This window comes from Gossypium raimondii, chromosome 8 (genome assembly GCF_025698545.1).
Source record: "Gossypium raimondii isolate GPD5lz chromosome 8, ASM2569854v1, whole genome shotgun sequence".
In the NCBI taxonomy this organism is placed as follows: Eukaryota; Viridiplantae; Streptophyta; class Magnoliopsida; order Malvales; family Malvaceae; genus Gossypium; species Gossypium raimondii.
In genome coordinates, this window is record NC_068572.1 from 37,601,555 (window position 1) to 37,615,888 (window position 14,334).

At 32.4% G+C, this 14,334-nt stretch overlaps 1 protein-coding gene across 1 annotated transcript; it reads right to left on the bottom strand.

The window, feature by feature from the left end:
- Positions 1-10,866: 10,866 nt before the first annotated feature.
- Positions 10,867-13,804, bottom strand: LOC105791370 (ubiquitin-conjugating enzyme E2 10). The gene is made up of 5 exons (XM_012619417.2): positions 13,657-13,804; positions 13,456-13,535; positions 12,604-12,731; positions 11,465-11,569; positions 10,867-11,185 (listed from the first exon to the last, which is right to left on the bottom strand). The coding sequence occupies exons 2-5, from the start codon at positions 13,523-13,525 to the stop codon at positions 11,042-11,044; spliced, it is 447 nt and encodes a 148-aa protein (XP_012474871.1). The 5' UTR covers positions 13,526-13,535; positions 13,657-13,804; the 3' UTR covers positions 10,867-11,041.
- Positions 13,805-14,334: the final 530 nt, after the last annotated feature.

A 14,334-nucleotide genomic window follows, 5' to 3' on the forward strand; every position in this document is an offset into this window, starting at 1 on the left:
AAAGATGATTTATTAGCTATAAAAAGAACAACAAAAAATTGGCACACAAAGAACAAAAGAAAAAGAAAATAGGACTTATTGGCATTATTACAAATACGGAGGAGGGTGAAAATGAAAAAAAAAAGAGGTTGATTATAGCAACTTAAAGGTGATTTTAGGGAAGAAAATGGGGTTGGTTTAAGAGGTTAAACAACCAACAAGGTGGCTGGAAAAACAAAAGTAAAAGCTTTAGCAAAGGGGCGACAAAACAGTGTGGAAATCTCATTATTCGGGAAGACACAAGGAGGAAGAAAGAGAAAAAAATTAGGAGAGAATGGGAGAGGAGAGGAGAGAAATGGCTAAGGTATGGAAAGAACTGAGAAAAGCTAAAAAAAAAACGTATATACCTAGGGTTTTCACTAGGTTAGACAACACATTTAGGGGTTGGGAGCAAAAATTAATTAATTTGTAAGGAAAGGGATTCGAACTTAAGTATCTAAGCCAATCAGTTTGTCTCCTTATTCTCTCTTAACCATTAAGCCAATTACTCATCCTTGTAATAACCTTACAATATTTATTTTATAAATCAGGGTGAGACCACTCTTTTTTTGTTCACAAACCCGATTATGTTAACCTTTGATTTTTGGAATATGACAGTTAAATCATCTACTAATTAAACGAGATCTTAGTTCAATCGAAGAAGAAGAAAGTGTTGAGATTAGAATTAAGAACTTGAACATTAAGCAAGATGAAAAACTATTTGAAATGTTCCCTTCCTATAAATATACTCTCGGTACCTTTGATTTCCCCACCAAATCTAAGGTAGGTAAAAGAAAATCTGGTGTTAACTCTTCTTGAAAAGTGACCAGCCATGCTGTGATGGTTCGATTAATTGGCTTGTTTTAGTGTAAAAGCCATCTTTTGTACATCTTGCTACCCTGTTATTTACTCTAATCTCTACTTCTATTGCTGTAAAATCCTAACAACTCCCAACAAAACCCGATACAAGATTTACTTGAACAGTATTCATGCAAATCAGGCGTACTATATCTTGATAGTGACTTACGTTCGGCGTGGTCTTAAAGACAATTAGGCTTCCTAATACTTTCTCATATATCTGATAGGCTCTTAGTGATTAAACAAAACTCTAGGGCGTGCTCTTACATAGGTATGCACTTTCTTAGGAGTAATCTTTCTTCACTTGGAAACACTCTACGTTTAATTCTTTTAGATGCCGCCAATAGGCAGATGCTCTAATGCTAATATGTGCCAATATTGTACCTAGTCATCAGGCCAATAAGGTGGCAGGTTATGATACCACAGCTCGCCAAACAGTTTACATACATGCTTTATTCATCTTTTTGGATTTGTCAATTTTTGGGATATGACAACAACATTTAAAACTTTCTGAAATGATTTGCTAACGGTTTCTCTAGACCTATTAAAGTGATGCTTGATAACTAAGTTTTGAAGGATTTGAGAAATGATATGTAAGAAAATTGTCACTTGCTCATCAACAAGCATGTTTCGTGACGACTTCAATTCACTTATAGTTTGTAACACCTCACATAGTTTAAAAAAACAACTCTATCCATCCTAACTTGTTCAATACAAGTCTCGTCACTAAAATGTACAAGTCATTTCACATAACCTCGTTATGCATAAAAATCTAAAATATAGGATCTAATCCTTGGTCTATAAGTATTTAGGCTAGAGACGACGCCCAACATAACTAAAAACCAACCCGTAACTATGCACATTTGCAACCATAATTGTAATGTAAGATCAATTCTTTTTCACCTCTTAATTTGTACTATTAAAGGCAAATGTGCTATTATAAATTGATGTGTCATACGCTAATTATGAATAAATAAGTTTAAAATGTTAAGAAAACATTATGGAATTAGAAATATAAAAAAAATATGCAAAATAAAGTTAGTCAAACCTAAGCAATTCTGAAATTTTCAATTAGCAAGCAAAGTTTCAATTGATAACAATCAATTTGTTTATTACTTCTGCAATATGCATGTTAAAATTTTTGGAAATCAAGTTATGCAGGTTTCAGCTGCATTTGCATTTTCATTTTCCAACATCTAATTTCGATCATATTAAATGTAGCATATTTAATTCATTTCCATTTTCATTCAAACAACACCAATTTTCAGTTGTAATTAAGCTAATCTTACAGACCATTTGCAGAAAATTGAACACAGAACAATATGACATATTGGGCAATCAGTTCATTTTCAGTTTATAACATTGGCAACAATTGAACACAAAACAAATTGACACCTAAGAAACCAGTTAAAACAATTATAGAAATGCAAATTACAGTCAAACAATTACAGCAAAACAATCAAACTAATACCTTATACTAAATTTTAAATTCATAACAAACAATTCATTCTCTCATTATTTTTACAACCATTTTAGCCATATCAAACTTCTACTAAATATAAGTTACAACTATTTGATTAACATGTATGTGAAAATTTTGGAAATTAACTTATGCTAAATCAATTTAACCATTTAAAGAAGTCATTAAAGTAGAACCAGATACAAGTGATTGACAGGAGATATTTGACATAGCTGACTTGTGTTGAAATAGAAATACATTTTCATGAAAAGTAACATGACGAGAAATGTATATTGTACTTGAAGAATCACAAAATCGATACCCTTTGTGGATTGGAGAGTAACCAAGAAATGTGCAAGGTGTGGAACGAAATTGAAGCTTGTTAACATTATAAGGCCGAAGATTAGGGAAACACAAGCAGCCAAAAATTCTAATAAAATAGTAGTCTGGTTTGACATTAAACAATTTTTCATAGGGGGAGACATATCTTAAGAGAGCAGAAGTTAACCTGTTTATCAGATACACCACACTACTAAAAGCTTTATTCTATTATGTCAATGGCATGGAAGCATGCTCAAGTATTGAGAGGCCAGAAAAAACAATATGTCGATGCTTTTGCTCAACCAACCTATTTTGCTCAAAGGTATAAGAACATGTTAGCCGATGTATAATCCATTATTGTGTCAGATACGAATTCAACGCTTAAAACTCACTTCGACCATCTGTTTGAAGAACTTTAAGCTTGTACCTAAGCACTCTTTCAACTTGTCTATGAAACTGAGATAACACAGTGAACACCTCGGACTTCATCTTCAAAAAATAAAGTCAAGTGTATCTAGTGTAGGTATCAGTAAACGCAACATAGTACTTAAACCCATTCGAACCAATTGGAGCAGGACCCCAAACATCAGCAGCCACTAGTTGTAGTGGAGCATTGTACTTAGATAAAGATGAAGAAAATGGTAATTTGTGTTATTTTCCCAAGTGGTATACTACAATGCCTTGACGCCTTTTGAAGTATAGTATTACAAGGGTGGCCTAGTCTAGAATGCCACACATTCAAAGGAAAAAACCTAGTAACAACATAACACTATGGAGAATTAGCAGCTTCAGGAGTATTAACAGTACTGTTTAAATGCAACCTGTAAAGTCCATTATGAACAAATCCAAGAAGAAGCACCTTTCGAGTCTTAGATCACGAACCTGACATTAAGTGGATAGGAACTCAAACAATACCTGATTGTCCTTAGTAAATTTGGACACAGACAACAAGTTTTTGGTTATACCAGAAACATGCAATAAAGACCTCATAAACAATGGTCGAAAACGCATAATCAGAGATGATTGACCAGTTGAAAGAATAGGTAAAGTAGAACTATTGCCAACATACACCTTACCTGGACCATTGTAGGGTACGCTTTCTCCTATTGAGGCAGTTGAATGTGTGAGGTGATAAGTTGCACCAGAATCAGGGTACCAGGCATTATCACCAACAGTTTTCGGTATGGCAATGTATGCTTGAGGATTGGAACTTAAAACATGAGCTGGAGAAGTAGGAGTATTTACAGACAATGGCATTCCATTAAATGGATTTGACCAAGAAGTTGTCATAGGAGCTGAAGTTTGTGAGAATACCCAGCTACCATGCAAGTTTGGAACAGACACTGGAGAGGGTGCAACAACCATAGGTGGACTGAAGGAAGGCACAAATGACGGTACTGATACCTCATTACCAAACCACAAATATTAGCTTGCGGAGGAGGCCAATAACTAACACTTTTGTAGTTTGCATCAAAGCTATAATAACATCAATCAACAAGGTGACTAGTTTTCCCACACAACTAACACTGGATACGCGATGAGCAACCACGACCACGAAGTGCTCTAGTAGTTGAGGAAGGGCGATAGGCAAGAGGTTCTATGTTATCAACATTTGTCGCAACTTGTTGATGAGTAACAACATTGGTTGACACAGGAACATCAACCACTAGAACTTGTTGTCTTGCTTCAGCATCAAGAAGCATAGTTGTTACACCATGAACACTGTAGGGTATTTGGCTTGTCGTGATAAATGTGATAATAGACTCGTAGTCAAGAGAAAGACTGTTGAAAATGGTAGTGACATGCTCATGTTCACTAATAAGCTCTCCACAACTTGCAAGATTATCAGACTAACTCTTAATTTTCATTAAGATTTCCTTCATCGAAAGATCTCCTTTGCATTGAGAATGAAGGGAACGTCTATAGGACATCAATTGAGATATAGTTTACTACCATAATGATTAGCAAGAGCATTCCAGATTTGAGCACTAGAATCCATACCAATAAGATGAGGAAGAACACCCTGACTAACAGAAGACAAAAGCCATGAAGCAAGGGCACTGTCTTGCTGTTTATAGCGAACAAAATCAGGATTCTCTTGAGGCACGGCATCAGCATCGGAGACAAACTGCGAAGGAGGAACCGCCTGAATATCAAGAAACAGTTGCAGCTTATGAGTCTTGACAACAAGAAGCACCTGCTGACGCCATAATAGGTAATTGAGATCGTTGAGAAGAATATTGATCTTCTTGACTGAAAACCCATTATCAAATACAACTACTGATGTAGCAAATGGGCTAGGAGAGGCCATGACAGAGATCACAGGTACTCAGAGGATCAACTCCGCGTGGAAAAAGACATATGATACCATGTTAACCTATAGCAAAGAATCATAAAAATGAAAGAACCAAGAATAGTATCCGCATTGAAAGCAATATTGTTGAAAACAAAGCTTATCTCAAATGAATACAACAAGGGTTTTTATACAAACAAAACCAACTGATAGTAGTAATTGTTTTAACTAAACCTTAACAAAACTTGAACAAACTCAACAGCTCTACTAATCTAATACTCTAACAAGACTTTTTTAAAAATTTTACTTTTAAACAAACTTATTCTATCCCAAAAGTTTCTTCCTCGCAATCTTACAAATCTATTATCGTTCATAAACTTAAATATATTTTTAAGTTGTTTATATTTCATCAATAATTTTTATTTAATATGAATATTACAAATATATTATCTTTCATAAATATAAGTATATTTTTAATTGTTTATATCTTTAAAATCTTATTTCATCAATAATTTTAATTAATATATAATTATTTAAATAATAAAATTATATAAAATACACGAATGATTTATGCATAGCGTGGGATAAAAACTAATATACATTTAAAAGCAATGTTAGTATATACTAACAGTGAATTCGATAATTTCATGTGTTAAAACTTTTAATTATATGTATATATAAATTTATACATGCAGATAGAGGGTATCCAAGGGACTTTGTCCCTCTGATTAAATGGACACATTGTTTTTTAGCCCTTGTCAAAATTAAAATTTTGGTTTAACTTTTAATTAAATGAAAAAAGTAATAATTTAATTTAACATAAATTTCTTTTCTTTAGTCCCTCGAATTTTATAATACCTTCTCTTAAACAAAATTTCTATACATAAAAAAGGGTTTTCTATATTTTTAAAACAAGATGACATTGATTCACTATAAATAAATAGATTTATATATAAAATATCATATATCTTATTTTCATTTTATGAAGTCGATGGGGTTTGATTTAGACTTGTTGGTTGGTGATGTAGGCTAGTCTAAGCTTTTCTATTCTGGAAATTAAATAGGTGTTCATTCAAAAGATTATGCTTGGTGGGTTTTCACAAAACGACACAATTACAGTATATAGATGATATATATAATATTAAAATATGATACAGTAAGTAATATACCTGTATATATATATTTTGAAAATTACACGCTATATTTATATAAATATATTAAAATCTATTATTATGAATAATTAATATACAAATTTTATATTAAATATAAAAGTCTGTAAACACAAAATATACAAATACAATAAAATGCTTTAAAAAATACAAGAGTTATGTTATATATAGTCACAGATATTAGTATTATTATCGAATGAATTATGATTACTACCTAGCAAAATAGTTTGTAAAAGGAAAAAAGAGAGAGAGACAATTCTCCAATCATTTGCCGTTTTGTTTCCATTTTCCACTTTGGATTATCTCTCAACTATTAGTGTTTAGACAGACATTGGGACATGCAATTATATACATATACATATATGTTTTGCTTTTCATACATTTTATTTGTGGTGTTAATATTCATTGATTTTAGCATATTAATAGTCAAAGATTACGGCTTCATTGTTCAGCTATTAAATTTGATTAACAGCAACCACCAATTAATTAAAGTTTGTCTAATCTTCCCAACATTACCTTCCAACCTTAACCTTTTACTCACTTTTGTCTTCTCAATATCCAAGTTTGTCCCTAACCTTTATCTTAAATTTTCACAAGTGATTTTTTAAATTGAAAAGAAGAACGTCTGGAAAGTAATGTAAATTTTGCAAATTCGAAATAATTAAAAAAGAAAAAGGAGGTTGAGAATTGATGTCTAGAAAAGAGTGTTTTGAAAATTCAGAGAAAAAAGAAGATTAGAAGAAGAAGAAATCAAAGCATGCATGTTTTGGTAATTGCCAAAAATTAGAGAAACAAAACATTAGCATACAAAGCACAAAAGCTGTTAGCTTTCTCGGACATTGTCCCGTTTGCAAGCTGCTGTACCTTAATTATTAAGTCTTAATGGAACCAACTCACGTAAAAACATGCACACAACAACATCAAATTCGACAATGGTCTTGCTCTCCCCCCCAACCCCAAAATATATATATTAAAATGTGTTCATAGTATTGCTTGTGAAAAGAAAAAGGAAAAAAAATCACCATCAAAATATAATATAAAATAGTATATGTAATTTTCATCAACGCAAGTGTAAATAAAAAAAAAAGATGTTTGATGTTGAAGGGAGAAGTCAAAGGAGCATCCATATTTAACATCATCCCCTAGATGTCAATTTAGCTTTGAGCCCACAAATATGAGAGAAACCCCATCATTGTTTTGGATCCATTTGAGACTTCCATATTCCATTTCATCTTTTATTTTTATTTATATGTACTATGACCTAGATTTTAATGCTATATATGAAACTCATATTGTATAAGCTCAATAAGAGATAAATATTGTATTAATATTGTTATTTTTTACTCTCACCCTTTTTGGTTGTCTTTTCTTTTATTATATATAATTATTTCCCTTGGTTGTGGTTATATATATATATATACATATTAATGGGTTTTATGATTTTTAATTATGTATCATAAGGCCTGGAATTGTTTTATATACATTTGCTAGGCGAACTTAATATGACACTAAAGTTTTTGTACCTTATGTATTAAATATTCAAATGTAAATATGATCATGTGAATTGATAATTTATTCAAGTGATGAAACGTGTGCCTTATATTTGGTTAATTTCAAGTATTTATGTAAGATGCATTAAGGTAAAATCATGTTCTAGTGTAAGTAATAAGTTGTTTAGCTCAATTGGTTGTACGTGTTTGCATGCATTAAAGAATCCTCTTGCATTATTTTTAGTTTAAACGGATGATTTGAATTCTATTTTTTTCCAAAATGAAACTAAAATTAATTATGAATATCAATTCGCATTAAAACCAACTTTGTTTTCCATAAAAAAAAAAAGTGTAACTTTATTGAGTTAGGAAAACCATAGTAAGTAGTGGATCCTCCGAGTACTTGAAAAGTGGGGTTGATTTACCTCAAATTTAGGGTTTAGGTAAAGAGACAGGGACACTAAGAATTTATGTTGAAAACGGTTAGGTTCAACCTGTTCAGTTTCTCACTCTAATTAATACTCTTTTCCTTCTTTCTTCGGACAACCATAAATGCAACATAATTAGAAAGCAAAAAAAAAAAAATGCATATTCCCATGAAAGTTTTTAGTTGGAAGAGTAACTAATATATTAATTATTGCCATTAATAAATAAATAATTCTAAAATTGAAGCATTTTTAAACAAAAAGAAAAAAGAAAATTCACTAGCTTTAAATGTACGTAAAATTTGAGGAATATTTGCCTCAACGCTTTTTTTTATTTAGAGGGGAAAACTTTGGCATCAATCAACATCAAATTATCTATTATGATTGCCAAATAGACAGATAGGTCACATTCATGATCCATGCCCCATCACATTCCCATCTTTCAACTTATAAATGGAAAAAAAACATGGGATGGTTACTTGAAAAGATGACTCCAACATGCCACCCAAATTAAGCAACACCCATATATATATATCTTCCCATTAAATTTTTTTTTAAATAAACGAAAATCAATTATTGGTTGAAATGAGAATGAAACTCAAAAGCATGATTAGAGAATCATTTAAGATAAGAACCAAAATCTTTTTAGATTTAAAAAAAAAAAAAACCCTTTGCACAGACCGTACTTACTTCCACCTCAGCAAAACCTGACATATCGACATGCCACGTACCATAACTGAGATATTAGAGTGGATTTGTCACTCATGTCGGCATTAAAAGACAAGGTTATGTTTTAGGTACATTAATGGAGTGATTAATTTAGGGGTTGGGGAGACCTTATTTTCAGGGTCTTACCCCTTTCCAACTCCTTTTGCCTGCTACACCTTACCCGATATTATTTTTTTTCAAAGAAAATGGAGAAAAACCAGTGTGAAAGATATTTAAAAGATGCATGCAATTTGTATAAAATTTCCATTATTTTAGTAATGAGTTTTGATTAAATAAATATAGTAATCGAAATGAAATGTTGTTAAGCATAAAAAGACAGATCACACTGCCCCATATAAAAATAACATATATTCAACTCACAAATTAGCTTTAATTTGCTTTTTTTTCTTCTTCTCTCTTTTCATTTTCATTTATAGGGAACCAAAAAGAAATATAATAATCATAATCATAAAGTAATAAAAATGCAGTATTGATGCAGGGGTAGTGCATGGTTTGATCCCTTACTTTCCGGGTTACCAACGTCTCTTGCCTTTATCATCTTCCTTTTGTTTCTTTCTTTCTCAATAACTATTCAAATTTTACCCCCTTTCTTTTTCCTTCTAATGCTTGGTTTTTCCTTGACCAATCAAGATTTAGAAAAATATATTATTTTCATGTTTAATGAGTAAATCAAAACATATAAATAACAATGATACATGTATTTAAAATAGTAATCATATAAAATCCATTAACGGGTTAAATTATTAAATTAGAAAATAAATGTGAAGATGAAGATAGGTTGGACACTAAATATACAAGTTGAAAGGGTTGGGTGGGAAGTGGCCCTAGCTACTTCTTTTTAATAGTCGGCAGTAAGTTGTCAATGTTAAATCTAGTTTTATAACTTTACTACCCACACACCTTTTCGAAAGGCTTTAGAGGCAGACACCCACTTGAAAAATAAATAAATGAAACTGAGAAGTTGAAGCTCAGCTGTTCAAGTGGGATTTTGTGGGCATCGATTTTCAGGTTTAGAGGGATGGCCTTGTTTTATTTATTTATTTATTTTTCCTTAGGATTTGCAACAATATAATGCCCATATTTCAAGCGGCAACTTTTTTGTCATTTTATGCGGGAAACATGAATTAGAAAGAGAGTAAAGTTGAACGATGTTTATTCATCCACATGTCTCTCAGTTTTCATTTATGTACAAATGCATTGAATTTGGATTGTTTTTTCTTTTGAAAAAAAAAAAGGAGAATTCACGACTCTCAATTATCAAATTTAAAGTGCAAAGTACTTTTTATTATTATCTATTTTTGGTGTCCGCGTTTTCTGAAAAGAATGCAAAGCCTATCGAGATACATTACTTCCCCCAGCTAAATTCACTTTGATGGCAGAAGAACCAGAAGGGAAAAAGAGAAAGCCAACGACCACAGTTAATGCTAAAACCAAAAGGGAAATTTATTGCACCCAATTAATCAATCTTCCATAGCCTTCTCCATTTGTTTTTCCCACCACCACCAAATGTTATGTTAAAACAATGCATCTTAAACCCGGGCAGTAAAACCCAGTCCCGGTATAAATGAGCTCGTCCAGAAAGGGAAAAAGTTCCCCAAAAAAAGGGTAAAAAGATAAACACAACTCACTTCAAATGGTAAAGTAATTACATCTTTCATACAATATAAAGACTAAATTGAGGTAACACGAAACCCAACTCCATTCTTATATGTGAACCTACCGGTTTGCCACGTCACAATTGCAGTAGCATCTAATAATTACATGAACATAAAGGAGCGCATGCGTTAAGCAAACATACTGGCTGGGCTAGCCATGCAATGGGCTGAACCAACCAAATGGAAGCCCATCAGAATTAACTTCTGCTGTCCAACAGAATGTTATTTTGTCAATTTGGGAATCCATCGATTCCAGCTTGGACAAGTCTTGTTAACCACAATAATATTGCCAAAAAGGTAAATGGTTTAAACTGCCTTGCTTTCAACACTACGCCATCCCTACCGGTGCTTCTGGGTTGATGCCAAAATTATAGCACCAGAACCTGATTAGTTCGTTTCCCGAATGAAAAATCAAAGTAAGACTGAAAACAGACTGAAAACAATGAGTATTAAGAACAGGGGATTTAAGTTTTGAAACATAATTTTCATACAAACAACTAACAAGAAAATTGTGTTTTTAAGGAGGGCTAGGTCCAGTATGTAAAGAGGAGACAAATCACACAATTAATTTAAAGACCAAAGTCACAGGGAATGAAGCCCTCCTATTACATACGTAGTAGCACTTTAACCCATAGCATATTTTTGGGTCCAGCTCCGAGCGGTTGTCTCATACTTGTTCCTATCCGTCTTGTACATGTGGGCAATCTCCGGCACCAAAGGGTCATCAGGATTTGGATCCGTCAGGAGTGAGCAGATTGACAGCAACACCTAGAATCAAAATAGATAAAATAAGAACATATCCCCACACCTTACACCGGTAAAGTTACATAACAGAAAAAATCTTATTGTAGACCAGAGTCACTGGATGGTGCAAACAACTTGGCCAGTAGATGAAACGCTAAATTTTAAAGGCTTGCTTTTAACCTTCTGATTTTAAACTGGTGCAATTTTTTAACGGCTTTACGAAGAATGGTTGACAGATAACGTTCAAATTAAAAGAGGTGTATACTTCAAGACAATTAGGACTTAGGAATATCGAACAATAACCTTGGATATGGTGAGGGCAGGGCTCCACTGTTCCTTTAAAATATCAAGGCAAATGCTACCGTTGCTGTTAATATTAGGGTGAAATACCTTTGTCCTGAATGCAACCTGAATGAAAGCAAAAATACAAAAGGCTAAAAGGAATAGTAAAAGAAGGGGAAAAGATTAGCTGAACAAAACTACTAGAGAAACTTGTTGGTCATGAATCAATGGTAAACAAGCATGTATATAGGCCATTACAGAGGAAAAAAGCATTAAGTATCTACACCACATTGGTTACTACTATTAAATAAAAATTTCTATCTGAAAATAAACTTTATGCTATTCTATCATTAACGAATGAGAACGATTACCATTCTCATATTAAGGTTATAATTTTGTTATCATAGCATCCATTGACAGTATTTTTGTTTAACCAAGAAAGCAAATTATAGAAAACCCGAGGAGCTATTACTAAATATCTACATATATGTAATAGACATGGCTTACCTGATACTGTTTACAAATGCAAAAATAACAATAGATCACATAAACTTTGGCACTGAAAACCACCTAACAATAGCCTTCCACTCAAACAAACCGTTAGACACACAGCATGCATAGATGCCCTATGGAGATTAAAGAATTTGTGTAACAGAATAAGCAAATAAAAACTAAAAGGAAATCAAGTAGAATTAGTGTTTACTCATTTCAATGCCAAGCAATGTTCGCACAAGTCACTTGCCCTGTCAGGACAACTTGTTGGCATAGTATTTGCAGTAAGGAATTAGCTAAATAATATGAAGGCTCTAAACAGTTATGTTAATGCATATTCCTCAACATTGAAATGTAAATTGGAAAAAGGTAGGGAAATTCACCACATTGTAACAACAGCAGTATTGGATTTCTGAGGAGATAATAGTCGTGTCTACAACACTTTATAGATGGTTAAAAAAGCAAAATTAACATGTTGAAATAATGAACTTGTAGTATACGGAGTGCTATGCAATTTTCTTGAAAAAACTTAAGACACAAAGTGGTATGTTTTAAAAGCAAAAGACAAGTCAAATGCAGATAAATATACAGTCAATAAAGGTAAAAGTACACAATATACAATAAAGTAAGAAACAAATGAGAATTAGATTGTTAAGACAATCAAGTACCTTGGGTGGTTTAAATGGATAATCCGGAGGGAAATGAATGGTGACTAGAAACACCCCACCGGCATACGGGCTATCTGGAGGACCCATAATAGTTGCTTGCCAATGAAACATGTCTTCAGCAACAGGGCCTTAATCAATAATAAAAAGACGTAAAATAATAGTTTGATGGAATAACCAATCAGGAAGTAACCTAATGAAAATATTTTCCTCAAATCAAATACTAATCTTTTTTTCATATTTTCCTTTGAGAAAAATATAAGATGTTGCACTCCTAAATGATTTTAGTACCTTTAACAGAAATTACGAGTTTCTATCTGCAATAGATGACAATAGCATTACATGGTAATCATATGAATATTCATACAACTTCAGCTATACAGCAACAATTTCTTATGACCACATATCAACTTAAGAAAAGGATATCCATAGCAACCAATGAGTATAATAAGACGTGAAAAAGAAAAATAAAAGTTTTGACAATATTGCGTCAAACAGAATCCAATGATGAAAACCTAAAAATTGAAAATGAAGAAAATAAAAGGACGAAACATACAGCAATTTCAATCAATGAAACTATCAAGGTCAAACCTCAAAACCAAACCCCCTAATAAGTATAGATCCTTTATTTACAGCTCAAAATTCAATTGTACGGCAATAATGATCTCATCTCATGATTTACAAAGACAGGATGCAGGTAACCGGAAAAAAGGGCAAAATTTAAGAGAACAATAAAAAGAGAGAGAGAGAGAGAGAATATAATGGAAACAAGACTATAATGACTATGAGAAAGATCACAAGAAAAAAAAAACAAATCGGGGCAGGGAATAGATGAAAAGAGAGATGAAATTGAACCAGCGCTGCAAGAGGTAGGAGGATCTTTCTGGAGATCCTTGAGCTCCTTCAATATCCGCTTTGAAGCCATCACCTAAACCCTAAAAAAGAAAAAACAGATTTTTGTTTCTTATAGGAAAAAAAATCAAATCCAAGCTAGATCGCCCTTAACTTCAACAAAGATAAGACGAAATAATTTTAAATTTAAGAAGAAAAAGATACCTGAGAGATCCTCCCGTCCCGCTATTGTTTGTTAGTCGCTGCAAATAGCGGAAGAATAGTAAAGCATAGAAAAAAAAACCCAGAGTTAAATAGAGAGATCCACGAAAATGAGTTGTGAATAATTAAATAAAAAAGAAATGGGCTGTACTTGTCAATTTCTCATTGGCTGGCTATCTTCATGGACCTCATCCAATTATATATTATTAAGAGATTTTCCTCTTCTGGACACAAATAATTTAGGCTTATAAACTAATTCTGTATATAATTAGATTTTATCATTTTTCGTCTTTAATTTCAGTATTCTTTTTTACTTCTTGTGAGATGGTTTTAACCAAATCCAACAAAACAATGCAATTGGGCCTCAAGTTCATTGGCAATTGTTTTATATACCTTCCAATTTGCTATGAATATAAACAAAGTTTTACTAATGTTATGTTCCCATTTATGTTATCTTCTTCATGAACTTATGTTGATGCAATTATAGGTGAAGTGCCTAGCACCCATACCAGAACATGCTAAACTATATAGCCTTTGATGGCAAGCTTTTGATTCAATTTTTTTTCTCTACAAAATAACTTCATTGTTAAGTACAACTTTTGTGACGTCCATATGTAAATACGATGCTGACACAATTACTTTGTATAACAATAAATCCCAACTTATACTCTTTTAAATTTT

Coding starts and splice junctions, on each gene's coding strand:
- LOC105791370 (XM_012619417.2), bottom strand. CDS start 13,525: ATGGCTTCAAAGCGGATATTGAAGGAGCTCAAGGATCTCCAGAAAGAT. Junction 12,732..13,455: donor TCCTACCTCTTGCAGCGCTG/GTTCAATTTCAT, acceptor TTATTGATTAAG/GCCCTGTTGCTGAAGACATG. Junction 11,570..12,603: donor ATCCATTTAAACCACCCAAG/GTACTTGATTGT, acceptor GCTTTCATTCAG/GTTGCATTCAGGACAAAGGT.